The 26852-nt window shown below is 38.5% G+C and overlaps 4 protein-coding genes and 1 long non-coding RNA gene across 6 annotated transcripts; 2 read left to right on the forward strand and 3 right to left on the reverse strand.

Annotated features, from left to right (window-relative positions):
- Positions 1-28: 28 nt before the first annotated feature.
- On the reverse strand, positions 29-4169 carry LOC103440585 (actin-depolymerizing factor 7-like). Of its 2 annotated transcripts, XM_008379292.4 has the most exons (7): positions 3784-4169; positions 3291-3432; positions 2459-2550; positions 2203-2302; positions 1573-1694; positions 426-679; positions 29-328 (listed from the first exon to the last, which is right to left on the reverse strand). In XM_008379292.4, the coding sequence occupies exons 1-7, from the start codon at positions 4072-4074 to the stop codon at positions 178-180; spliced, it is 1152 nt and encodes a 383-aa protein (XP_008377514.1). In that variant the 5' UTR covers positions 4075-4169; the 3' UTR covers positions 29-177. The 2 variants fall into 2 exon arrangements, with proteins under 2 accessions (XP_008377514.1, XP_008377508.1); XM_008379286.4 differs by lacking the exons at positions 1573-1694; positions 2203-2302; positions 2459-2550; positions 3291-3432; positions 3784-4169 and adding an exon at positions 967-1142.
- Positions 4170-7791: 3622 nt separating this feature from the next.
- On the forward strand, positions 7792-10459 carry LOC103440575 (tubulin beta-1 chain). The gene is made up of 3 exons (XM_008379278.4): positions 7792-8304; positions 8466-8735; positions 9494-10459. Exons 1-3 carry the CDS (start codon positions 7911-7913, stop codon positions 10171-10173), a joined length of 1344 nt encoding a protein of 447 aa, XP_008377500.1. The 5' UTR covers positions 7792-7910; the 3' UTR covers positions 10174-10459.
- Positions 10460-12692: 2233 nt separating this feature from the next.
- On the reverse strand, positions 12693-13834 carry LOC103440565 (uncharacterized). Its single transcript, XM_008379267.4, has 2 exons — positions 13663-13834; positions 12693-13443 (listed from the first exon to the last, which is right to left on the reverse strand). The coding sequence occupies exons 1-2, from the start codon at positions 13736-13738 to the stop codon at positions 12923-12925; spliced, it is 597 nt and encodes a 198-aa protein (XP_008377489.1). The 5' UTR covers positions 13739-13834; the 3' UTR covers positions 12693-12922.
- Positions 13835-18029: 4195 nt separating this feature from the next.
- On the forward strand, positions 18030-18737 carry LOC103441372 (uncharacterized). The gene has a single exon (XM_008380049.1). The coding sequence runs from the start codon at positions 18030-18032 to the stop codon at positions 18735-18737; it is 708 nt and encodes a 235-aa protein (XP_008378271.1).
- A 5808-nt stretch (positions 18738-24545) lies between these two features.
- On the reverse strand, positions 24546-25677 carry LOC139196151 (uncharacterized). The gene is made up of 2 exons (XR_011581116.1): positions 25391-25677; positions 24546-25270 (listed from the first exon to the last, which is right to left on the reverse strand). It is a non-coding gene; the product is annotated as an uncharacterized lncRNA (long non-coding RNA).
- Positions 25678-26852: the final 1175 nt, after the last annotated feature.

The following is a 26852-nucleotide window of genomic DNA, read 5'->3' on the forward strand; positions in this document are numbered from 1 at the left end:
ACTAAATTAAACACATTGATGCAAGAAGTTGCAAATCATAAAAGAATTCATAATATTACAATAAAGTACATGGTTGGTATTGAACCCATACAAAGAAGAAGAAAACTACAAAAACAAAACATCTTCTCAGCAAAATGGGCAAATGTAATTGTCAAGTAAGGGTTGAAGATCTGCTGCTTAAAGAGCTCGGCCTTTAATAATGTCGAGGCTCATTTCGCTCGGATCAGTTGCCTGCAACTCGACTTGAATGCCGTCAAGTTCCCTCTTGAATCGATCTCTAGAGCTTGCATACACCATCTTCATTCTCACCCTTGATATCTCAGGAGACCTAAGAAAATCAAGTTTCATGCATAACATTAGCACCTTAGAAAAGGACGCTTAATTAAGGAAACAATTAACGCAAATTGGCTCGGTCAATTGATTACCATGCAATGAAGAAAATCTTGCTTTTCTGGCAGTTCTCAGAAGTGGTGAAATCAAAATCGAAGACAGCATAGCGGCACTCATCAGCAGGCAGGGACTCCGCAAAATCCTCATATGTTTCATCTGGGCTGCCAAGTTTCTCTACCACCACTTCTTGTTTGTCAATCTTGAATACAATGAATCGGTAATTTCTCTTCGCTTTTAGCTCCCCGAACTTGAGTTTGCATTCATCACTCACGGCCATGCCAGACACCGCCTACCCCAAACCAAACCAAACAACCGTATTAAAAACCTTATACATATTACATATTTGAGGGGGAGGACGTTGCACGAGCGATATTTATATTCTAATCTAATCCAAACTATAGGGAAGGGAAGAGCGTGCTCTGGTCAACTTGGCTACGATCATTTCTACCAATTATGTATTGTTCACAAAAAAGATTTCAAAAAGCTTTTGTTAAATCGAAGTTAGATTGAATTTGTAGCATGCGTCTTAACCTTTGTCATCAATTATTTTATTTTGAGAGAGAGATGAGGACATACCATTTTGTCGTCGGAAAAGAGACGGGAGTGCAGTGCGAAATGAAGAAGAAAGCCGGAAAAGAAAGAGATAGATGGAAAGTATAGCAGCAGAGGGAGAGAGAGCCTTATTTTTTGGGGGAGAAGGGCATAAGAGACCAGAAATTTGCGGGGAAGTAGAGAGTTTTAAGGGGCAAAACAAAGGTTGAGAATTGTCTGAAGCTTCTATGGCTGATCATGTCCACATCTAATCAACTCCTTAATTATGTTATAATGTTTGATTTGGATACTTTAACATAAAAAGAAAGAAAATAAAGAGTCATTTATTTTAGGCAAGAGAACTCGAAACAAATTACGATAAATAACAACTCAAGGTTTATACATTAAGAACTACAAAAATCATTTCTGAACACCGTCGGACTATTTTAGACTACGGCAAACTCTTGATGGTGCCAATGCTCCGTGACAGAAGTGACCCGTGCCATACAAAAGAACGACTGGAAAATTGACATGATATTCTTCTTCGCTCGTGAAACATCATTATCCAACGAAATTCACTACTTTGGGTCCTTGTTTCTTCTTCTTGGATTTTACAGTACTTTCTTGTGAAAGAGATGCAGAACCAACTACATCTGCAGACTTGTGTTGTGTACCGCCACTTTGCTTTTCATCTATGAAACTGAAATCGTCCTCAAGGTCGTCTCCACTGAGAAATTTTGTAACCTTTCCTCTTGGCAGATCACTTTCTTTCCCTGAAAAATAGAAGGCACAAAATATTCAAAATCGACGAGAATACTTCGTAAAAGACCTGAAAAATACCACAACTTTTGTCATTATATAGTACTAAAATTGTGAGAGGGTGAAGGGAGGAGACGACATCAGTTTTTTTCTAAAGTAGGTTACCCAAACCTGCCTAAGAATTAAAACCCGTTATTTAAGAATATGATTGATATCGTATAATTGGACAAAAAATTCAGAATCATTTACAGAAACATGATCAAGGTGATTGTAGTTTTGCCTAATCCTGAGGGAGTCAGTATTCCCCATAAGATAATGAAATCGGAAGAGTAAGGAAAAGGTAGATATATCTTTCCAATGCCTTGGTCTAACATCAAATTGCTTAAAACTTAGACCTGGACATTTATGCCACCTTAATCTACTACTAATTTGTTAGTTAGAACATCAGATGATGAAAAAGTAAATTGAGAACTCAAGAACTCCAAGGAAAGACAAAACAAGGAATTCTAATGGAAGACTTACACGAGTGAGGAGATCTACCAGCAGACATCGAACTGTTGCTTTTGTTAGGACAATCCTTCGCCAAGTGTGTTACACCCCCACAAACTTTACAACTACCACCCTGAGAGATGAAATTCATTCATAAAGGGAAGTGTCGGATTTCATTCATGAAGTAAATTGGCTCGGATGGCTCAAACTTCAATCAATAACATCTATGTCCTGAAAGTTCCAACCCCTTTGCTATGAAAAGTCAATTAACAAATATTAATTCATTTACCTTTGGATAAATCCCATGAGTATTTTCAGGGCAGTTCTTGCTCAAGTGACCCGTCCCATTACAGATGAAGCACTTGGCAAATTTAGTTCCTCCTGCATTACCAGATAAACAAAATGAATAACAAAGCAATAACATACCCATAGAGTAAAAATGTTATTATCAAAGTGCACATGTCCCCAATATGTAATTGGATACTCAAAGTGACATTCCCACTCAACATGATATATGCTACTTGTGATGTAAAATTAAAAACTCGATAAAGACAAACAAAAATGCCATTTGTAATTATCTGAGTAATGTGTACGGCCCAGTAGAACTTTGGGAAAAAATAACACATGATGAAAGACTGGTGGTGGGAGGAATTCGACAACTCATATGAGCTTTGGACAAATATCCTCTTCTAGACTTTTTCTTTCAGTGGCATGCAGTTCCGAACAACATAATATATGTCAAGTTTTCAACCCTCCTAACTATTCAAGTTCATGTTTATTCAAGCTCCATTCATTGTCCCTCCATAAATTTTTTTGGATAATACATCAACAGTGAAACCAAAGATTTTAGCGCAAGGATTACTAATTTCAGTAAAGGTAAATGATTTCAGCTGGAAATTGTTCAAACCTAGTGCTTGCCCATAATATATGCTACTTGTGAATCGTGATGCTATAAACCATTGCATCGCTCATGTAAACTTCAAATGCATGCTGTCATGTTTAAAAGACCAGTTGACCACCACTACACAGACACACTAAAGAACAGCCAATTAACAGCTTCCCATATGCATCATCCGAATATTAAGCCAACTTAACATAACCTAATCGATTAGAAGGATTACCGTCTTCAAGAGGGTAGGGGCAGTTAGAAAGCGAATGTCCATTTTCCCCACAATTATAACATAACTTCTCAGCCACAGAATCGTCTTTCTTGTTGAGGCAATTCTTGATGCTATGCCCACGTTGCCGACAATATAAACATATCTGCAAGAATCAGATAATCACAACGATATCAAAGCAGGAATTTCATCCACTCCACAGTCCACAGTCCACACTCCACACCATAAATAACCATATTTCAAATAAAATTCCAATTCCATTAACTTCTGCAAATAACCATTCAAAAAGCCAAATTCGATTCAAGCATCCACCGCCATTTCCAATTACTAAGAGCTAAACAAAACATACCCACAAACCCATATGCATGTATAATCCATTTTTCCAGTTATCCACATGAATTTCATTTCGACGACCTATACCAAGTTTCATCAATCGGAGAAATACCCCGATAAAGAAAACTCAAACTAAATCGGAAAATTGAAAAAAAGACCACACCTTGTGCTTATCCCACTGAACTTTCTCGGGGCAGAGCTTGGCGATATGCTCGGTGGATTTACAGATGAAGCAGCTGTCGCCGGGCTTCATGCCGGGGACTCTGAGGGGGTGTTTTCTATGGGGGTTTTTGCTGGGTTTGGCTGGGTCGCTGGGTGCTTTTTTGCGCTTGAACGAGCTCTTCTTCTTGTCCTTCTTCCTGGTTGGGTCTTTGGGCGGAGTCGGCTGTTTAGCCAGTTCCGGGTGTTCTACCCGGAATTTCTTCCGAGCTTCTCTCTGTCTCTTGCTCACCATTTTTGTCTCAGACGCCGAAACGAGAGCTTTGGGGGTTCTGGAGGGTTTTGGGAGAAGCAGTAAAGGGTTCAACCGTTCGAGGGGACTAGAACGGTAACTCTTCGTATCAAGTTACTGACTTGGGCCACGGGCCCCATTGTTTGTCTTGGCCCGGTAGGGGTGATCACTAATGGGCCAGGCTTTCGAACTTCAGCACGATTCTGTTGGGCTTTGGATCCGGAGAGTATCGGTATCCTATTGGGGTAGATTTTTCTTGCACATTTCGATTGAACGAGGATACTCTCCGGATCTTCTTTGTGATGATTTTAGGAATCCTTAAATCGTGTTCATTAATCGTACATCGTGTGATCAGTTTTTGTTAGATATTACTCATATTTAATTTTAAATAAAAGTATTTAAAATGATTTATGACTGCACGATGTACGATGAACAGACACGATTTGAGGATTCATAGGATCCTCACAAAAAAGATCCGAAGAGAATCCTCGTTCATTTCTATTAATTTATCTGACACCTCCTCCCCACCAAAAAAGGATCAAGAGAGAAACGGAGTAGAATTCTCTCTACTCTTATTCTCATCTACTTCCATCCCCTCCTCTCACATATTATTTTTTGTCTTATTCTTTCTATAAAAAATCAATATAAGATTTTAACGTAACTAAATCGTAACCGTTTAAATATAACGGAAAGAAAAAGAAAAAAAAATTAGTAAGGGAGATAATCCTTCTCCAAGAGAAACTGCCGAACTCAGGAACATGAATGTTGGGGTTGCTTGGAATGTGAGCAAACTAAAGGTGTGGCACTGAACCATGTCAGAGCTATAACTTTTCAGCTCTTTGCCAGTGGCCTGGACAAGGATTGTTTGCCCTCTTTGTTTTCGTACCTTCTCATGCCTTTCTGTTTTGTGTGGTCATGGTTACGCCATGTTAATATTTTATATTATTTTTTTATAGATATAATAAGACAAAAATAAATAGTAATATAAAATGTTGACGTGGCTTAACCGTGACCACACAAACATGAGGGCATGAGAGGGCACGAGAACAAGGAGGGCAAACAATCCTTGTCCCTCCTCCTAAGCCAATAACCGCCCCTTGAAGTCGGCGAATAACTTTCGTATAACGGAAATGTTATTGTTGCGGTCCTATAATAATCACAAATTAATCATTTATTAGTTTTGTATTTCAAACATGAAAACGCGTGTTAATGCATAATTCGCTTTAGATACAACAATTGTGGCATTCTTGTTGTAGTTCAATACATACTGTAATATATAGCCTTTTCATTATAAGTTCATATCCTCATATCATGGAGAATAGGTTGTATGTAACGGGTTTTATAGTTTCATCTCTCTACATTCTCATCACGTAAAATAAATGAACTTGAAACAGGCTACAAGTAAGTCTCTGCAAAAATGAGTGCACATCGTGAATCTATAGCAATCAAGTGAAATTGTGATAATGTTAAAAAAAATTGGTGTTCTTTAGTAGTTGTTGCCATATCTTAGTAGCTTTAAAATCATGGAGTTTCTTAGCTTTGGTACGAAGGGTGGAATGATGGGTACACTTGATCTAGCTACTTCCATCTCATTCCATGATGATAATGATGATGACGATGACAACAACAACATTACTTATTTCTCTTAGATGGTGATCCGCACATTTCTTTTTTACCTCTCACACACTTTTCTCATTTTCCGACCATTGAATCCGTGGCGGGCCATCTGTGACCGTGCTTTCATAAAAGCACCATTGGATGGTGGTTCCTCTCTTTTCTCCTGAACCCTGAACAAAAAAAAGATATCACCATTAACTTGAATGAATTGAATAATATCAAATTACATAAATTAACAAATAATGTGTGGGATGTAAAAAATGCTATGTGGGTAGCCCCACCCATTTTTCTTGTGGGCCACTTTCACTCATCAAAAGATTGAGTAAAAGTTAGGGTTGGTATAGACCATGTTTATTTTAGTCTCCAACTTAAAGGATCTCACTTCACTCGTGGGCCAAAAATATAATAATAAGAATAAGCTTGATATGTGACATCTAAACCATCTAAATAAATTCTCTTAATTTTCCATCTTCCAAATTTCCCAAAGGTTATTTAAGTGTTAATAAACAAACATACACCACACTTTATGCAATTGGTTTCATATTCAATAGATGTGAGAGTCCAAACCACGATTTATATATCGACGAATTGTTTTAAATTTTCCCAAATTGTTTTTAGCTGTTTTTTATTAATGAAAATAGAGATTCAAATTTAAGACATATTCGACTATTACAAAAAGGAAATGAGTAATATGATTAGACTATGTCTTAGGGCTAGTTTATAAGTGATTATCGATCGAAGATATGTTTTTTTCTAATATTACAAATGCTAAAACCTTATAAAAGAGATATGTTTGTGTTTGAAGGGCCACATTGTGCACCATACACTAAAAGTGAGATCATAAAAGAAGGGTGGGATCATAATACAAAAGGATAATGTGTTTTACGTTTATGACCAAATAACCACATAGTCTGATCGTTCGACCTAATAAGAATTAAGACATGATGTGAAGGAAATAAACACGGATTAAGATTCTCTCATCTCCTCTTTTCATCTCCTTCCATCCCCTCCTCTCACATTCTCTTATTTTGTGTTTTTCTTACTATAAAAAATTAATATAAGATGTTAATGTGACTTAACCATGACCGTTCAAATAAGAGGGGAGAGAAGAGGAGGGGAAAAAAGAGAGGAGATAATCCTACTCTAATAAACACATGCTTGGTGATGTATCCCAAATTTTGAGAAAAAGAGATAAAAACACTTCTTAAAAAGCACCCTCACCAAATTTAAAACATAAACACACAATAAATTTCCTTTTTAGTGATTATTCTAAAATAGAATAAAAAAAAAACCAAAAGGATCTTCTCCGGATCAGTTTGGTGAGGATTTTAGGGATCCGTGAACCGTGTCAGTTCATCGTACATTATACGGTCAGTTTTTGTCAAGTACTGTTTATGTTTATTTTTAAATAAAAATATTTAAAATAATTTTTTATAATACGATGTATGATTTATGATTCCCGGAGATCCTCACAAAGAGGATCCAGCGAGAATCTTGCTAAAAAAAAAGAAATTTTAATAAAAAACTCCCGATACTATTCACTTTAACGAAAAAAGTGAATAGTATCAAGATTAATTTTTTAGTGTAAAAATATGATTTCTTATTAAAATAAACAGTACCGAGAGTTTTTTGTTAAAATTCCTTAAAAAAAAAATTTAAAAAAAAGGCTCAAAGTGCTACTCACGTGACCGACCCACTATAGTCTATTCCTGTCACGTGTCCGGGCGCGAAACTCATGTGCGACTCTGCAAGAGTTTCTCTTTTGTCTCTGCCCCCCATCCAAACCAAATCCAGCATTACCCGGTTACCCCACAATTCCGCTGGCGCGTAACCGTCATTCACCTCACAGCGCGTAGAAAACAATCTCTGCAGTCGTTTCTCAAGCGTTAAACACCCCATCCCTCCAACTACACCAGTCCCTCCATGCTCCTCAACATCGAACCGTCCATAAAAAATAGACTCAAACATACCGAACCAAATCAACTGTTGAGATTCTCCCAAGTCTCTACCGTAATTGCACAGGATCGGACCCTTCTGGCTTCCAAAACTACAGGTTCGCTTTTCAAAATTTAAATTCCCACTCAAACCAAACAGCGCCGTCAAACACGTCCGTCATCTCACCCCGCTATAAAATACCAGACGTCAGTCCCTCACTCTCCAAAACCCTTCGTCTTCTTCCCTGACCATTTCTCTCTCCCAGAATCTTCTTCTCCTCCACCAAAATGCGTGAGATTCTCCACATCCAGGGAGGCCAGTGCGGCAACCAGATCGGCGCCAAGTTCTGGGAGGTCGTCTGCGCCGAGCACGGCATCGACGCCACCGGCCGATACCAGGGCGACAACGAGCTCCAGCTCGAGCGCGTCAATGTCTACTACAACGAAGCCAGCTGTGGGAGGTTCGTCCCACGCGCCGTCCTCATGGATCTCGAGCCGGGAACCATGGACAGCGTCAGATCAGGGCCCTACGGCCAGATTTTCCGCCCTGATAACTTCGTCTTCGGCCAGTCCGGCGCCGGAAACAACTGGGCTAAGGGTCATTACACCGAAGGCGCCGAGTTGATCGACTCGGTCCTCGACGTCGTCAGGAAGGAAGCCGAGAACTGCGATTGCTTGCAAGGTATATTTCGAGTTCGATTTTTGTTGCTAGGTCATTAGATCCGTGTGCATTTTTCGAAATTTCGAGTGTTTGGATACAAGATTTTGATTAGACTCTGTTTGGATACAATTTCTTTTTTTAGTGTGTGCGAATTGTGAGTTTTATGATTTGTTTGGCTACAGGTTTTCAGGTTTGTCACTCTTTGGGAGGCGGGACTGGGTCCGGAATGGGAACTCTTCTCATTTCCAAGATCCGTGAGGAGTACCCGGACCGAATGATGCTCACATTCTCCGTGTTTCCGTCGCCGAAGGTGTCCGACACCGTCGTTGAGCCATACAATGCAACTCTCTCAGTTCACCAGCTTGTTGAAAATGCAGATGAGTGTATGGTTTTGGACAACGAAGCTCTCTACGACATTTGCTTCCGAACACTGAAGCTCACTACTCCCAGCTGTGAGTTTTCTTTTCTTTTGTTTGTATAATGTACCCTGTTGAGTCAGAATCATAGTTTTTGAAGTTGAATTTGAATGTGTTTATGGTATACTCTCACGGATTAACATTTATCTGCGGGATTAGATATTGTGTATTGTATGCTTATGTCGTGTAAAATTTAATTGGAATTGTGAATTGGAGAAATAGTGGTTAATAGTAATACATTGGTTTTTCGAGACTGAATTGTTCGTTTTTTCTCTGTTTGTATTTGTATTGAATGTGCTGATGATTCACTTTGTATGAAGTATTAGTCATATGCACTTTGGGCGTTTGATTATTTGTGTGTTCTTCTGTATTGACAAGATGTGGTTGAGTCCGCTTGCATTGGTATGGTTGTTCTTTTGCCGCTCCTTTTGTCTCGGGTCACTGTTTTATAAGTTATGCAATTTGACTAATTGGTCCTGCTTATAAGCACAGAAGCCTGTAGCCTTGTGCTTATAGGTGGGACGCTAATTGTTTCGCACTGCCGCACCTGTGCAATTTACGTTCACTTGTACCCTGTAGCTGTTTTTGATGCTACATTTTTTGAATGCCTTTAGAAATTGTCTTTAAAATGGCTCTATGGTTACGTTTTGTATCTTATAAATGTTTATATGTTTAGATTGTTATTTGGTCGTGTAGTTTGCAAGACAATTGAGGGCAATAGATGTTGATATTTAGTTCCTGCTGCTAAATGAAACATGACATAATTTCTGAGCAATGATTTCTTATTGGTTCAGTTGGCGACCTCAATCATCTTATTTCTGCTACCATGAGTGGCGTAACCTGCTGCCTTCGTTTCCCTGGTCAACTCAACTCAGATCTCCGCAAGCTTGCTGTTAATCTCATCCCATTCCCCCGATTGCACTTCTTCATGGTTGGGTTTGCTCCGCTCACATCCCGTGGATCCCAGCAGTACAGGGCCCTTACTGTTCCAGAGCTCACTCAACAGATGTGGGATGCAAAGAACATGATGTGCGCCGCTGATCCACGTCATGGGCGGTATTTGACTGCCTCAGCCATGTTCCGTGGCAAGATGAGCACCAAGGAAGTTGACGAACAGATGATCAATGTCCAGAACAAGAACTCGTCCTACTTTGTTGAGTGGATCCCGAACAATGTCAAGTCCACTGTTTGTGATATTCCACCAACGGGTCTGAAGATGGCTTCGACCTTCATTGGCAACTCCACATCCATTCAAGAAATGTTCAGGAGGGTGAGTGAGCAGTTCACTGCTATGTTCCGCAGAAAGGCTTTCTTGCATTGGTACACCGGAGAGGGAATGGACGAGATGGAGTTCACCGAGGCAGAGAGCAACATGAACGACCTTGTTTCGGAGTACCAGCAGTACCAGGATGCTACAGCCGATGAGGAGGGTTACGACTATGAAGAGGAAGAGGAAGTTCAGGAGGAGGCTTGATCTCGATCGCAAATGTTTTCTTTTTTGTTTGAGTTGTGTTGTGGATTTAAATTTGCTTCTGTTTGGGGTTTGGATTGCTGGATTCTGGTTCGTTCTTCGGCCATAATTCGCGTGTTTGGTTTTTTTTTTTTTTTTTTTTTTTTTCATTTTCCTTAGTTTTTAGATGGTAGCAGTTGAGTTGTCTGAAAATATGTTTATTGAATGTGTTAATCGAGTCTATGATATGAGGGTGGCGTTATGTAAAGATTAAGATGATTAAAAATGCAATTTTGTTTCTTTTGTCAAATTGTTAATCTTGGACTTGCCCTTAATTACTACCTTCTTATGCATTTTATTCATGAATTGATCGAAAGTTTTGGTTCGTGTTTTTAGTTTCGGTATTCAGTGCGATTTTATTTCAATTTTCGGTTTTCCGAACCCACTCCTATATTTCGGTGTCTAGAAAAATTCTTGTTTTCGATAATCAGATTAAGTAGACTATCCAAACCACTCACAAAAAGGAGCCAGCCTTTGCATTAAGATATGTACCTACATGGAGTTAGTTAAATCTACTTTGTTCGACCTTCGACACAAAAATGTCTTTTTGGCCCAGCACTATGTAATTTCACCCGGTGTGAGAATTGTCTTAGTCATTAAGGATTCAACAATACCAAAATCTTTCTCCATTCTCATCAATGTTAATTTTTTTTTTTTCATTAGTTAAATTTGGGGATGGGGGGAATCGAACTTGGATGAGGTGGGAGTTTTCTTAGCTCTAGTGCCACTACAACTAGGCCCCCATCTTCCCATCAATGTTAATTTTAATGATTGCGGACAATCGCTCAATAAACCCGTCTGCTGATGAAACTAAGCCATGTCATTTCTTAATTATGATGAAATGTTGAATGTGTGTGGTCGTCCTTTGAATGGAGTTTGGGTGGTTGTGAATCAGGTGATGGTGGAGTAAGTTAAAAGCCACCATACTAATATGTGCTTTCAGTTAGATGTCTCTGTCGTTCGGGCCCCTGGCCAAGCCCTAAACCTAAACCCACCAACCAACCAATGTTTATATAGAATGAGGATCCTCCCTGGATCCTCTTTGTGAGGATTCCGGAAATCTTTCAATCAAGTCCGTTCATCATACATTGTGCGATCAGTTTTTATCAGGTACTGTTTATATTCAATTTTAAATATAAAAAATTACAATAATTTCTGATTGTACGATGTATGATGAACGAACGTGATTGGAGGATACCCATAATTCTCACAAAGAGGATCCTCATTCGTTTATATATGAAAGCAATTTGACAAACAAACTGATAAATCATGATGCGTAATTGGCAACCATTGAGGATGATGATGGTGTATATTGTATAGTGTGTCCAAAAGCATCTGATGGGGCACAATGTAATTAAGTTCAGCATAACTCATTTAGCCCAGTCATTTGAAAACTTCGCCGGTTTCTCATCTTCCTACTCTTTGAAGTTATTCGAGAGAAATTTTTGTGTTCGACAATCGGATCACAAAGGAGTGCTGCCTTTGCATTAGGGTTTATAACGACATGGAGCAGGTGGTACTTAAACATATAGGTCTCATTCTTTATGAGTGAGTTTCACAATTACGTGATCCAACTGACCGAACAAATTTTTTTTCCTTTGCTATATATCATCGGGTTTTACTTGATGTGAGGTATGTTCTAGTCAAACAGACTTACCAAGTCTATTCTCGGTATTCGCTCCATAAATCCTCTGATGGAATGAAGCCATAAGATTTCTTTATTTCTGATGAAAAATGATAGGGTTGTAAGGAAAATGAAATGTTTGCTCTGCGTGGTCCTCTTTGAATGGAGTTTTTAGGTGGTGGTGGTGGTGTAAATAAAATGCCAACAAACTGTTGTGTGCTTTCAGTTAGATGTCTCTTTCGTCCGGATCCCTGGCAGCCAAACCCTACACCCACCAATATGTATATACGAATCCAATTTCACTCATGCGTCTCGGGTTTGAAACTTCATCTTTTCTTAAATTGATGGGAAAAAGCACACCAACCTACCAAACAAGGTAAATGTCCCTTTAATTTTGAAGGAAAACTAATAAAAAAGATTTGAAAACTTTGAGTTTTAATGATAATGACAAAATAAAGAGTAAAGTGAATAATATTATGATTGACTTTTTAGTGTAAAAATATGATTTTTCGTTAAAGTAAACACTACCAGGAACTTTTCGTTAAAGTTTCCTGACCATTTAGTTTTTGGCATCATGCTATGCAACTAATGGTACGTCCACTACTTGTCGGCCAAACATAAATATAGTGGGTTAATTTTCTTCACAACTTTAGGCCTTGGCCCTTGATGGACTATTTTTATAAGAAGTGATTTTCATATTCTAATTTTTTTATGCATTTTTTATTTTTTTTACGTAATTCTTCTAATTTTCCATCAATATTCATGTTAGCATTCAACGAGAATCATCCTATAAAAATTATCTTAAAATTTCTAATTCCGCCTTGACGCCAAATCAAGAAGCAAACATACATATAAAGGCTGTAGAAAGCATTTTTATTATTAAATCCATCCGAAAATTAAAGCATACAAAAGCTAGAACACAAGCTTTAACAACACACATAGCTCACTTAATTAATCTACATACGCAGTACTTCTGAATTCTAAGTTCCATATATTGTAATAATTTAAACAACACATAAAGATATTTTGGTGCAGAATATCGAGCCCGGCCGGAAACTCAGCCCTTGGTGTATATTCTTGATGGTGTACTTAGTAAGGAGCCTCGGCTGGGGCACCCTCCGCTGGTGTATAAGAGGTTGCTAACTTCACTGAGTTGATTGGCCCTGGTGCTGTTAATTTCGCGTTGATTGGTCCCGGCGCAACATATCCAGAGCTACGAATCTCCGACATCTCTCGACGAGCATTTGCTTCTTGTGCTTCACAAAGTTTTGGTAAAAATACACCTTCACCAGCCGCAAGATTGAAGTAAAGGTCAACAATGTTGGGGCAGTTGCCGTAGCACTGAGGGGAGCAAAGTTTTTGTGTGAATCGAGACTCCAGGAGAGAGTCTGATGAGATGCCGTAGGATTTGCGGTCAAGCCCACAAGACTTGATGCACTTCTCGCTCTCGATCCAGTCCTTCAAGTTATCGGCCTCAATTTCTGACGTTCGGCACGTGTACGCTTCCTCTCCGCTTCTTTTCACATGCTTCTCAAGCACACAGCGTTTGCCGGACGACGACACCGCGAATGCGCATGCATCGTGCTCCAGATTCTCACATGTTATTCCCCCTGCATGCATGCATCGTATTATATATTTTTTGCAAATAATTAGCTGGTTATCTCGATAATATTTGTTTTGTAACAAGTTGTTTGATAAATATTGTTGGTTTTCAACGAAAACTGAAAACTAACAACAATTACTAAATAAGTTTTCAATTTTTAACAAATAAAAAAATGAAAACTGAAAACGAATAATATCAAATGATATGGTAATGATCACAAACCAACCTAGAGTGGCTTGGACACAAACCGCAAGGGCAAGAGCCAACACTGCAAGGGTCTTCAAGCACAAGTTAGAAGCCATCAAAGAAGCTAGGGTTTCAGAAATATAAACTTTGTGCTTGAGCTACAGAGAGATGAAGAGGAGGAGAAACTTTTATTTTAATTTATGTTTTGTGTAAATGCATATGGTGCGGGGAGTCATTATATAGTTGTAGGCTTAACTGTAGCATTTAGAAAGAAAACTATATATTTTAAATTATTAATTAACAGATGGTCGTCGACTTTGAATAAGTGAAAAAATGGACACGACGAACCCTAGTTTAGATTTTAGTAGAGAGAGAGAGGACCCCACGAGAGAGGTTTCTTCATCATGACCTTAATGCCAATTTTAACGTACTAGTCAAAGTTTATGTGGCAACTTCTTTCCCGCTATCAACGGCGTAGATGCATGGTTTTATATTTATATACCAAAATACCATGTATGTATATGCCATATTTTATATCCATGTGCGTGTGTGTGTGTGTATATATATATAGTGTGCAGATAGTGCTGTACTGCAGCGGTAAAAAACAATCTTTTCTATGCAAGTTGCTACGAGTTCAATTTTAACTGATCTCCATCCTCCCTAATAATGATTTATTTAACATAACGCTATCAATCTACTTATATATAGTATGATTCATGATTGGAAATGCTAATTAGTTGAAGGCTCCGTTGTTTGAAGTTAATCAATTGATGTTGGTGATATAATTTAGGTTTTTTAGCTAAAATGGTCCCTAAGATTTGCATAACACATCACTTTAGTCCATGCGATTGAAAATCAATAGAAATGGTCCCTGAGATTGTCTACCATTTATTATTTTGGTTCTTTCATTAAAAACTCCATTAAGTGTCCCGAAGCTTTTGGCCGGAAGTTTGGGCAATTTTTAAAACTTTGTAACTGAATCGCTTATTAACCAAATTCAACTCATAATATATCAAAATAAAGATAGGGAAGTATAGAACAAGATTATATGTATTTGGAAGCCCAATGGTTGCTGGAGACGGCTGGAAAATAACCTGAAAGGTGACGAAATCGAGTGATTCAAAAATGAAAATCATACTTCTCAATGAGACAAAGAGAATGGTACCTTTCTCGATGTTTAATATGACGTGATTTTGCCGAAAAATAGCTCGAAAGTGGCTAACTCGAGATCAAGACAGACACTTTCGAGCCGTTTTCCAGAAAAACCAGGGTGAGTTAGCCATAAAAAAGTACCATTCTCTTCATCTCATCGAGAAGTATGATTTTTATTTTTGAATCACTCAATTTCGTTGAGTATTGAAGAAGTTATGAATGTTTAAAGTTTACCAGTTTTCGGGGAGTTTCCAGTTTTCGCGCTGACCAATCACCCTTCAGGCTATTTTCCGGCCATCTTTGGCAACCATTGGACTTTCAAATATGTATAATCTTGTTATACACTTTCCTATCTTCATTTTTACATATTATGGGTCGAATTTGGTTAAGAAACAATTGAATTACGAAGCTTTGAAAATTGCCTAAACTTTGGGCAAAAACTTCGGAACACTGAACAAAGTTTTTAATGGAATGACCAAAATAATGGATGGTGGACAATCTTAGAGACCATTTCTATTGATGTTCAATCTCAGGGACCAAAATGATATGCTACGCAAATCTTAAGAAACATTTTGGCTAAAAAGCCTATAATTTATGTTATGCTTTTCCTAGTGAAACAAACAAATTTATGCTATTTTACTTAACCTAATTTACTAATCATTCTGGTCATGTCATGGAAGACAATAATATTAATTATTTGCTCAAATAGCATCACTCGATCGACAACGACGCCTAAAAGGTAAAAGGATCCCCATGTAAAACCAATTTGATACTTTCATTTCCTTTGAGCAAATCGTTCCGACGATTGCAGTGACAAAAAGAGTACTAATTAAAACTCTTTCCGTGATGAAATAGCAGACGAATTTTTCGTTAAAAAATAATCTTTGCCGATTAATTTTGACTTTTGCCTGCTAATTAAATTGTAAACCACGTAATAATTAAGTTCGATCTATCTGCCTAACTTTCAGTTGTATCGTATAAATATATATAGTATAAACATTTCACCCTCCAATCCTTTTGTGTGGCATTTTGCTTTCATATTATTATTTTTCCCTTTTAAAAAACCCACCGTCAAATTATATGAGACAGCTTGCAACCTAAAAGCTGATCCATGGCTATGGCGCCAGCATCATCACCACCTTACAAATACGACCATATTATATATGGATTAATTAATGAAAATTTCAAATTAATTAGGAATATGCATGCAAAGTTGTGTACGAAACTGCATGATTTTACCACGTGGTACGAATAAACGTAATGTCAGAAACATCAAATTTGATTTGATGTTGTTAATTTCTGTAACGGTATTTTTTTTTGTCCTGATAATTTCAGATGGTTCAAATTTCAAAGGCTGCAGGTCCGTGTTTTTTGGCCTGATCTTAAAACCCCTTTTTTGTCAATTCTTGGTCAGCTTGATGACTGAGAGAAAATTAACACTCGAGGCATACCGGGTCTCCTACACGCGAGCAGTGGAGAATCATCCATCAACCAAATCAAGGGTACCCAAAATAGGTAACAAATTCAAATTTGTCTCATCCATACTCATTCCATAACCTCCAAAAACCTCCCAAAGCATTTCTTTTATTATGATAATTAGCCAATTAATATATTTATACCTAATTAATATATTAATTGCTAATTTAATCACCAAATAACACCCCAAAACACACTTAAAGGCCGGCCACACCCCATTCCCTATATATATATGACCATATTTCTTCTAAAAAGCTAAGTGGATACTCTTGCAAAACTCCCAAAAATCCTCTACACTTTTTCTCTCTAATTCTAACTTTGGCATCGGAGGTTCTTCGGCCAAAGCCCTCCATTCATCGTGGGCCCATGAGGTTCTTGGCCTTGACCAAAGGTGTTGATTGTTTTGTAGTTGCAATTTTGTCAAAGAATGAGAAGGCGAAAATTTGCATCCACAAATTGGTGCTTTCATTAAGAGTTGAAATCCATACTCGTAGAAGACTCTCGCATAAAAAGGTTTTTTCTCTATTTTTTAGTCCATTTGAATATTTTTCATACGTTCTTATTATTAGAATTTTTTTATTTGCAAAGGTTCTTTGATAAAACGTATAAGAAAAATATAATGGCTATAAATTTAGAAAATTACATAAGTGAAAATTTCAATACTCAAGAAATGGGATCGTGGAGATCCATGAGGCAAAATGCGGTCGTAAGCAGAGTGGCACCACCACTACAAGGTTTCACCATGGCCCAAGCCATGTCATCCAAGCTTGCACGGGCCCGAGCCTAAGCATCGCATTCACATGCACCACGCATTGAGCAGCCTGCTCCCACGACCCAGCCTGCTTCCGTGATCTAGGCTGTTCCTGCAGCCCATCCTACTCCCACCAAGCAGCCCATTCCCGTGGCCCAGCCTGCTTCTGCCAGACAGCCTACTCCCTTGGCCCAACCTGCCCCCGTGACCTCCCAAGCAACCCAAGTCGGCCCAAGACTATCTCAACCATCCGGACCTACCATCCAGCTGGGGGCATTTTCACCACATTTCTTCGTGGATTTGACATTTCCCAACTCAAATCTTGCACCCGAAGTCCACTTCCACTGCTCAAGGAGGCACATTCCTTCCAAGCTCTTCCAATCCAAATGGCGAACAACACTTGTCTCGACAAGTCATAGAGTTGACAAGTGCTCTTACACAACAGACAACCTTGGTGAATCAACTCTTGCAACGCACCGAGATCCAACGTGCCTCGGATGAGGTGTCCCGAAGTATGACAAGGGCAAACGAACCTCTCTACCAGCGTCCTGGCAAACATCCCATTAACCAGCCACGTTCTAAGCATTCTGGCAGTTTACGCTCTCCCTTGGGTCTTTGGGATAGCGTATACTCTCGTCTTAACGCATGAAGGAGCGTGCATTCCCAATCAAGCCCACGGACGAGTATACGTTCACGGTTAAGGTCACACTCCGATTATCAACATGGATAACCTTCCAGGCGAAATGTTCATTCACAACTAGGCTCGTGAGGAGCATTCTCCACCTCACATCGGTAACTTGAGAATGGCCCGTTCGCCTGCCAAGTACATGCCACAGGCATGGCAACCGCGACATGGACGAGTCGAGCATAGGGAAGAGCGGCCTAGACCCATAGGTCACGATTGGAGGCAGCCAAAAGTTCCACTACCCCAACAGAGGTAAATTCAAGAAGAAGTTGAGAGACTCATAACCGAACGATTGCATAATTTCCAACATAACAAGCCTACTGACGATACGCTTCGATGAGACATGACCAACATAAGCATGTCACCATTCACGAATGAGATCGAGCAGACAGATCCACCTCGAGGGTTCACTACGCCTCACTTCATTCCGTACAAGGGAGACGAAGATCCAGACCGACATCTCAAGCACTACCGCAGTACCATGATCCTCTACAGGAACAACGATGAGCTTATGTGCAAAAATTTTGCCACAATTCTACAAGGTGAGACGCAAGACTGGTTTCACACTCTGTTGTCGCAGTCGATATGGAGTTTCAACGAACTTTCCTTTGTTTTCACTAAGGAGTATTCATCTAACCGCTCAATCAAAATGACATTCAACCATCTCTTCAGCATTGTAAAAGACCCTTGGGAGACAATTAGCGACTATGTCAAGAGGTTCAAAGCGGAGAAGGCCAAGATTATTGGTTGCAACGAAGATATAGTAACGGCAACATTCAGAAATGGACTTCCCACCGAACATCCTTTATTCAGAAAACTGATCATGGGAGAAGAACTGACCCTAGCAGCTTCGTATGCTTTGGCAGAAAAGCATGCACTATGGGAGAAGCCAAACAGTCTAACAAAAACGAGTCGAAAAAGAAGCACATGGAACGTTCCCCAACCAGAGAAGACTCAGCGCCTGAAACATTCACCAAATTCACAGTTCCAATCTGCCAAATTCTCTGCAAACTCAAGAACGAACCTTGGTTCGAACTACTGCCACCCATGAAAGGCGATCTTATCAGGCTAGATTATACAAAGTATTGCGCATTCCATCAAGGACCAGGCCACACTACCAACGGCTGCCTAAAGTGGAAGCAGTACCTTGAGAAGCTGACAAATGAGGGTCGATGCAATGAGTATCTTGATAGGTCAACGAAACAGCCTACCCAAGCAGGGGAAATCTTCATCACCCCCTGAACCCTGTTTGGGCTTTTCCCAATAAGTTCGAAGTCTCAAGCAGCTCGACGAACAAGGCCTTGCAAGCTAACAATTACCTAGTTTCTTATATAGTTTCTACCTTCAAGCACAGTTGATTTATTTCTTTATTCTTAATGATGATTCAAGAAGTTACTTATAAGCCTGGCTCAATTGCTGTCCACAACAACTGCTAAAAACTTTTCTGGGTCTGTTCTCCAGTGCGAGAGAATAAACTAATTGCTCTCCAATGCGAGAGGGTAAACTAATTCCCCGACACCCATATGGGTATGCTCTCCAGTGCGAGAGGATAAACTAATTGCTCTTTAGTGTGAGAGGGTAAACCAATTCCCCGACACCCATATGGGTCTACTCTCCAGTGCGAGAGGATAAACTAATTGCTCTCCAGTGCGAGAGGGTAAACTAATTCCCCGACACCCATATGGGTTTACTCTCCAGTGCGAGATGATAAATCAATTGCTCTCTAGTGCGAGAGGGTAAACCAATCCCCGACACCCATATGGGTCTGCTCTCCATTACGAGAGGATAAACTAATTGCTCTCCAGTGCGAGAGGTAAACTAATTCCCCGACACCCATATGGGTATGCTCTCCAATGCGAGATGATAAACTAATTGCTCTCCAGTGCGAGAGGGTAAACTAATTCCCCGACACCTATATGAGTCTGCTATCCAATGCAAGAGGATAAACTAATTGCTCTCCAGTGTGAGAGGGTAAACTAATTCCCCGACACCCATATGGGTTTGCTCTCCAGTGCAAGAAGGCTACATAGTTCAAAAGATCGAATGCTTGAAGATCAACTAAGCAACAAATGGTTAGGGGGCAGCAGCCACTTTTACACTTAACAGTTCACTCATCCGACACTTTATCTTCAGCAACTCCGATCTTAGTAGCTTCATCCGTGACTGCTCCATCTATGGTAGTTGAAAAATCAAACTCAAGCATTTTCAGCAGGCAGCCCAGACATGGCAGCCCAAACAATTGCCCATTCCACGCGACTTCCTCGGCCTATGTCAGATCAATCCTTGGCTTCAATCAAGCCGAGCTGCTTAAGCAATGGCCTCTGCCACATCACCTCCTTGGTCCATGCCAAGTCGACTCCTAGCCCCGGCCAGTTGACGTGTCGCACCACCCCGACGACTGCCCCGTGGCAGCATCACCCAAAAAGAAGACAAGAAGAATTAAGTTTTTATTAGTGCAGCACGGAGAAGACGAAGAAAGCAACGAAATACGATCCTTTGCATGTGCAAGATGTAGAAGATTGCTAGAAGATGGGGAACAAATATCCTCTAAGCTCTCTCTTTCTCTTTTGTAGGGTAGAATAAATCACTATCCGAAGTTGATTTAATAACCCACTTAAGGTGGACTTAAATAGGCTTTGAGAGAAATTTATTTCCCTTTCCTAGAAGGATCTAATTTCATATTAAAGAGAGAATCTACATCAAAACAGGAAGCAGTCCTAAGTTTCCTAGAGCAAGAAGATCTCTACACCTGCTGCACTTTCCTACGAGTAGCTTAGCAGGTGTGGGGGCATTTGTGGAGCAAAAAATAATCACAAAGCGACACGCGGATTTTTGGGTGAAGATGACAAATTTACCCTCGAGGCATACCGGGTCTCCTACACGCGAGCAGTGGAGAATCATCCATCAACCAAATCAGGAGTACCCAAAATAGGTAACAAGTTCAAATTTGTCTCATCTATCCTCATTCCATAACCTCCAAAAACCTCCCAAAACATTTATTTTATTATGATAATTAGCCATTAATATATTTATACCTAATTAATATATTAATTGGTAATTGAATCACCAAATAACACCCCAAAACACACTTAAAGGCCGGCCACACCCCATTCCCTATATATATGACCCTATTTCTTCTAAAAAGCTAAGTGGATACTCTTGCAAAACTCCCAAAAATCCTCTAAACATTTTTTCTCTCTAAATTCTAACTTCAGCATCGGAGGTTCTTTGGCCAAAGCTCCCCGCCCGTGAGGTTCCTGGCCTTGACCAAAGGTGTTGATTGTTTTGTAGGTACAATTTTGTCAAAGAAGGAGAAGGCGAAAATTTGCATCCACAACGGAGAGTCCTACTTAAAGATAGTCTTCTTAATATTTCTCATGTAATATAACACATGTTTTCCTAATTTCTTGGCAATTACTGGTATTTGAAAGAAAATATTGAAAAGTAAAACGTAGACCGGCTTCTGTCAATTGAAGACTACATTACTGGAAGTCTGGAAGACCATAACACATCATATGCAACTTATTTCTTGTTCAAAGTTCTATACTAGAAAAGATACAATACTGAGTATTAATCTTTAATTTCTTTTAAAACAACAAGGTGGTGTTATTATTTTGTGTAAACAACGTTGTTGATAACTTGATATGTTCCGTTTTTAGGGTATATTCATAAATATCCGTATCATAATTTGAGATAACTTCATTTTACTGCCTCAACTTTCATGAAAATCGTATTTTACTACACTCACTTTTTTCGTCTCACTCTCATACTTAAAGTTTGTTTTTTCTCCACTTAATACTTCCGGTAGTCTTCCTGTTAATATCCTTTGTTAACCGATGACATGGCATAATTTTGATCCACCAAATATGTGCCCGGTGGAATTTGAAATTAAATAAACTTAAAAGTATGAAAGTGAGACCCAAAAAAAAAAAGTGAACAAAATACGATTTTCACAAAACTTCATGGTATTAAAGGGGAAGTTATCCAATAATTGAAGTAATATAATAATACAACGGGAATGTGTTTCAGATACATAAAAATTAGTTCAAATATATAAAGAAAAATTACTTCCACATAATATGGAATGTTCTCCTCCGCGGTTTGCGGAGTCAAATCTTTATTTTTAACCAATGATTAATTAGAGATTGTTGTTGTTAGGTATCAACCGACTAAGATATCACTTTAGACTTTTAAGTCTGAATTCTCCTTTTTTACCTACAAATTCCATGCCCGGCCATATTTAACGACCAACTAATGAGTGAGTGTGAAACGGCGAGGGAGCCATGCTTTTCACAGCTCTTTGAATTTTTGTTAGGCTTTTTAGCTAAAATGATTTATGAGATTTGAAAATCAATAAAAATGGTCCATGAGATTCTCCAACATCCATTATTTTGGTCATTCCGTTAAAAACTCCGTTAAGTGTCCTGGAGCTCTTGACCGGAAGTTCGGGCAATTTTCAAAACTTCTTAACTCAATTGTTTCTGAATCAAATTCGACCCATAATATATCAAAATGAAGATAGGAAAGTGTAGAACAAGATTATATCTATTTGGAAGCCCAAGGTTGCCGAAGATGGCCTGAAAAGTGACTGGTCCGCGGGAAAACTCGAAAACTCGCCGGAAACTGGGTAAATTTTAAACGTTCATAACTTCTTCAATACTCAACGAAATCGAGTGATTCAAAAATGAAAATCATACTTCTCAACGAAAATAAGAGAATGGTACCTTTATTGATGGCTAATTCGCCGTGGTTTGGCTGAAAAACGGCTCAAAAGTGGCTAACGCGAGACCAAGACAGCCACTTTTGAGCATTTTTTCGGCCAAACCACCGTGAATTAGCTGTCTAAAAAGGTACCATTCTCTTCGTCTCATTGAGAAGTATGATTTTAGTTTTTGAATCACTCGATTTTGTTGAGTATTGAAGAAGTTATGAATGTTTAAAGTTTACCCAGTTTCCGGCAAGTTTTCCAGTTTTCCCGCGGAACAGTCACCTTTCAGACTATTTTTCTGCCATCTCAGTAATAATTGAGCTTCCAAATAGGTATAATCTTGTTCTATACTTTCCTATCTTCATTTTGATATATTATGGGTCGAATTTGGTTAAGAAACGATTGAGTTACGAAGCTTTGAAAATTGCCCAAACTTCCGGTCAAAATCTCCGGGACACTTAACAGAGTTTTTAACGGAATGACCAAAATAATGGATGGTGGATAATCTCAGGGACCGAAGTGATGTGTTATGCAAATCTCAGAGACCATTTTTGCTAAAAAGCCTTTTTGTTACCCGGAATTAACTCCGGGAGTGGGAACAGTAGTGTGATGAGACCTAATTTACTTTTGAATTTTTAGTTAAGCGCTTTAACTAACTGAAACGATAGTTGAAATGATTGTGTTAGCCATTAAGTCGTAAGTACGAACGAGAGAAACTATCCTGCAACATAAGGTTAGCTCCTGGTGTCTACGTAATGCGGAAGCAAATCTGTCGACATGATGATGCACTATTTGTGACACAAAATATTTAACATGATACACATTGATTGCTTTGGACCTCAGTCACAATTTTATTTAACAATATTTGATAATTGGTGTTTTTTTTTCTTCTCCAAAATAAGGGGCTAATTGGTGGATTTGTCATGGCAATCCACCATTCCGAGAGCCAAGAAGACTCACAAATGCATTATAAGGGGTCAGTTTGTGGCTTCGTCATAGCAATCCATCATTCTGAGAGCCAAGAAGACTCACAGAGGCATTTCAACCTTCCCTTGGCCACCACTGTGTAATTCACTAGCTCTAAAAATCGAACACAAGACGTGCCATGTGGAATATGGACTTGTAATTTGTCCCTAACCACTGAACTACCGCCGTGATCGTTGATAATGGATATGAAAGACCTTTTTTCTTTTACAAAAAACAATAGCGAGATTTTATTGATGAACCAACATGATTACAGAGGTAGGGTTGCACAAAGGGTTTATGGTTTAGGGTTTGTTTGCATGGAATCGAGGTATTGAATTGCAATTCCATGCATGCAATCTGTGAGCCTGTGACTTTTAGACATTGTCTGGGCTTCTGTTATCGAGCTCTCATTGAGATGGTGTGGGCTTCTTAACCATTTCTTTTCGAGAAAATTGTAACAAATAGTCTCTCAACTAAAAATTTATAATCATTGGTTCATTAACTTATCAAAATATGTAGCTATGGTCATTTTCGTTAACTCCGTCAAAATGAGTTATGTTGGAAGGACTATTGTTACAGTTGGGTTAAAGTTGAGGGACCATTGCTCCAATTGAGTTAAAGTTGAGGAACCATTTCTCTAGTTGGGTTAAAGTTGAAGGATCATTGCTACAATTTTTCTCATTTGGTTTTACATATTTACTCCTTGATTCAGCCTCATGTGCAAGACATGTGACTCATTTTGACGAAAGTTCTACTGAGTTGATGAAAATGACCATAGTTGCACATTTTAAGGAGTTAAGGGACCCATGGTCATGAATTTTTAGTTGATGGACCATTACTCCAATTGAGTTAAAGTTGAGAAACCATTGCTACAATTTCCTATTTCTTTCCAATGAGAGATGGTGTAGGCTTCTTGACCATTTCTTTCCAATGAGATCCAATTTCATTTTTTCAAACCTTTTTCTTTTTTAATCAATATGCATTTCTTACTCTCCGAGGAATTCTTATTCTTGAAGTCCAAAGCTTGTGATGAATATATGAAAGTATTTATCTCATGTTCTATGAATGAATTAAATTAACCATCCAATTTGGCATTTCTAGACAAACTAATATCAGAGACGACCGTGATCGCCAACATGCCAATTCTCATTCGAATTAACTTGGGAATATGATGCAGTGCACAGATTGATAGAAACGAGTCGCTAGCTAACAAGCCGACGACTGTGATAAATATTCGTTCATGAATCATGTGGGGGGTTCCTTCACACCTGCCATGTCTATGAGTACATGTTCATATATATATATGTGTATATACATACATACATACATACATACATACATATATATATATATATATATATATATATATATATATAATTGGCCCTGATTCCAGAACGACAAAAGAAATCAGGGCAATAATTAATCATAGTGGTTCAACTATCATTGGCTTTGAGGCCCCATTGCTCATGGGGCATGAAATTATCCGACAACAATTACTGTTTAGTACTAAATTTGTCGATGAGACACAATCATGTTGGTTCTTGCCTTCAACATTTGTCTGAGAAAATATCTCGTGCAGGATTAATTCTGTTGTGTAAGAAGACTGTTCCTAATTGTAGTTCAGTGAATGTAGAACATCACAGTTTCTTGACATGATAATATGCAAGACTATGAATTTAAAAAAACAAAAATGGATAGTGAGATGGTCGATCTTTTAGCCCTGGGTGATCACAGCAGGCACATGGTGAACTGAATTGTACGGAAACTACGAAGATAATGGAACAAACTAAGAACCCTAGCTATTATTTGCAGTTAGATGGATATGTTTTTTGCAGTTATTTTCCAGTTAAACAAAACCTAGCTAGTGAGAGGTAGTTTCTGCAAACATTCATGCTTCACCCAATAACCATCTGCAAATTTAAAAAGAGAATATTAAAAGTAACTAAATAATAACCAAGATGTTAATAAGTTCTCAAGAAATTCATCAAATTAATTCACAAAGTAACGAAGGTTTGCTTTCGATTTCATACCTGGATAAACCGACTTATATCACATGAGTTAGAGATTTAGAGCTGACGATGGAAACGTCCGAAGGGATCGCATGATCCGACTACACAGACGAAAACATAACCCACCATATGTCTATGCGGATGATGTTTGACATATCTGATCAATTAGATCAATGCGATCCCTTTGGAAGCCTCCACCTGCACTACTGTATTCTTCAAAACCCTAGCTCTCAGAAGAAACATGCATATGGCATATATGGTGATCCAAGTCTCAGGAACTGGTTATTTGGGTTGTTGGGTTCTTGGTCAGTTGAGTTATATACAAAAGAAAGAGGTTAGCTGTCTCTTATAAGCACAAGCTCCCTTTTTCTTCTATTCATGCGTTTCATGTGATGGAAGGTTTGCTTTCGCATGAGTCATGAGATGCTTCTTTTCCTATCTATCTAGCTACTAAATGTTAGCTAACAAGTAATGCCGGCGATCACACATTTTGTAAATTAATGCTAAACACATACGTGATCAATGATGCATACAACTAAACTAATATGACGTGTCGCCATGTAGTACAAAAATGCGATCTCGCTAATATTTTCTTTTTAAATGTTTCTTTTTAGGTTAACAAATATATGTACATATGTGGCCTACGGCATTGAATCGGTTCAAAAGTAATCAATCTCTAAACGGGGTATGTAAATTAGTTGTAAGGGGAACCGACAAGATAATATGGAATTGTATTTGCATGTTTATATAAAGCGAGTTCGGATCCTGGCCGGATCCTCTTTGTGAGGATCGGATCCTGGTGATCCGTGAATTATGTTCGTTCATCATATATCGTGCGGTTATAAATTAATTTAAATATTTTTATTTAAAAATAAACATAAACAATGCTTGACAAAAACTGACCGTTCGATGTATGATGAATAAACACTATTCACGAATCTCTAGAATCTTTACCAAAATGATCCTGTTGGATATAAAGCAGGTAAAAGTTGTAACACACAGGTATTCTTCGTACAAAAAAACTCCGTATTATTCCCTCTATAGATGATGACACTTGACTTCCTCATTTATTTATTATTTTTAATTATTTTGGGCAAATATATATTGGACCTGCTTCTCTGTCCTCCCACTTCCCATACACTCTCATCCCTTCCTATTTATACGATCACGGTTAAGTTATGTCAACATTTTATATTACTATTACTTTTTGTCTTATTATCTCTATAAAAAAAATCAATATAAAATGTTGACGTAACTTAACCGTGATCGCACAAAATAGGAGGGGATGAGAGTGTATAGGAAGTGGGAGGGCAGAGAAGCCGGGTCCATATATATATTTATACTAAAAGAACCGGTTTTAGAGTAATGCTAGATAAACCAATTTTTTAGTCAATATTTACAAACTATGTGATGCATCATCAATATGAAATAAACATGTTAATTAACATTTAATAATAATTTAATTATTAACAACCACGTCTTA

The sequence above is a fragment of the Malus domestica genome, chromosome 01 (assembly GCF_042453785.1).
Source record: "Malus domestica chromosome 01, GDT2T_hap1".
Lineage (NCBI taxonomy): Eukaryota > Viridiplantae > Streptophyta > Magnoliopsida > Rosales > Rosaceae > Malus > Malus domestica.

Bases quoted from the DNA above. Each gene is read 5' to 3' on its own strand.
- LOC103440585 (XM_008379292.4), bottom strand. From the start codon at position 4,074: ATGGTGAGCAAGAGACAGAGAGAAGCTCGGAAGAAATTCCGGGTAGAA. The intron at 3,433-3,783 runs GTGTGGTCTTTT...TGATTCTTGCAG, and splicing joins TTCAGTGGGATAAGCACAAG to ATATGTTTATATTGTCGGCA. The intron at 2,551-3,290 runs GTAATCCTTCTA...CTGGTAATGCAG, and splicing joins CCCCTACCCTCTTGAAGACG to GAGGAACTAAATTTGCCAAG.
- LOC103440575 (XM_008379278.4), top strand. From the start codon at position 7,911: ATGCGTGAGATTCTCCACATCCAGGGAGGCCAGTGCGGCAACCAGATC. The intron at 8,305-8,465 runs GTATATTTCGAG...GTTTGGCTACAG, and splicing joins GAACTGCGATTGCTTGCAAG to GTTTTCAGGTTTGTCACTCT. The intron at 8,736-9,493 runs GTGAGTTTTCTT...TTATTGGTTCAG, and splicing joins GAAGCTCACTACTCCCAGCT to TTGGCGACCTCAATCATCTT.
- LOC103440565 (XM_008379267.4), bottom strand. From the start codon at position 13,738: ATGGCTTCTAACTTGTGCTTGAAGACCCTTGCAGTGTTGGCTCTTGCC. The intron at 13,444-13,662 runs GTTGGTTTGTGA...GCATGCATGCAG, and splicing joins TTGTGTCCAAGCCACTCTAG to GGGGAATAACATGTGAGAAT.
- LOC103441372 (XM_008380049.1), top strand. From the start codon at position 18,030: ATGACCAACATAAGCATGTCACCATTCACGAATGAGATCGAGCAGACA.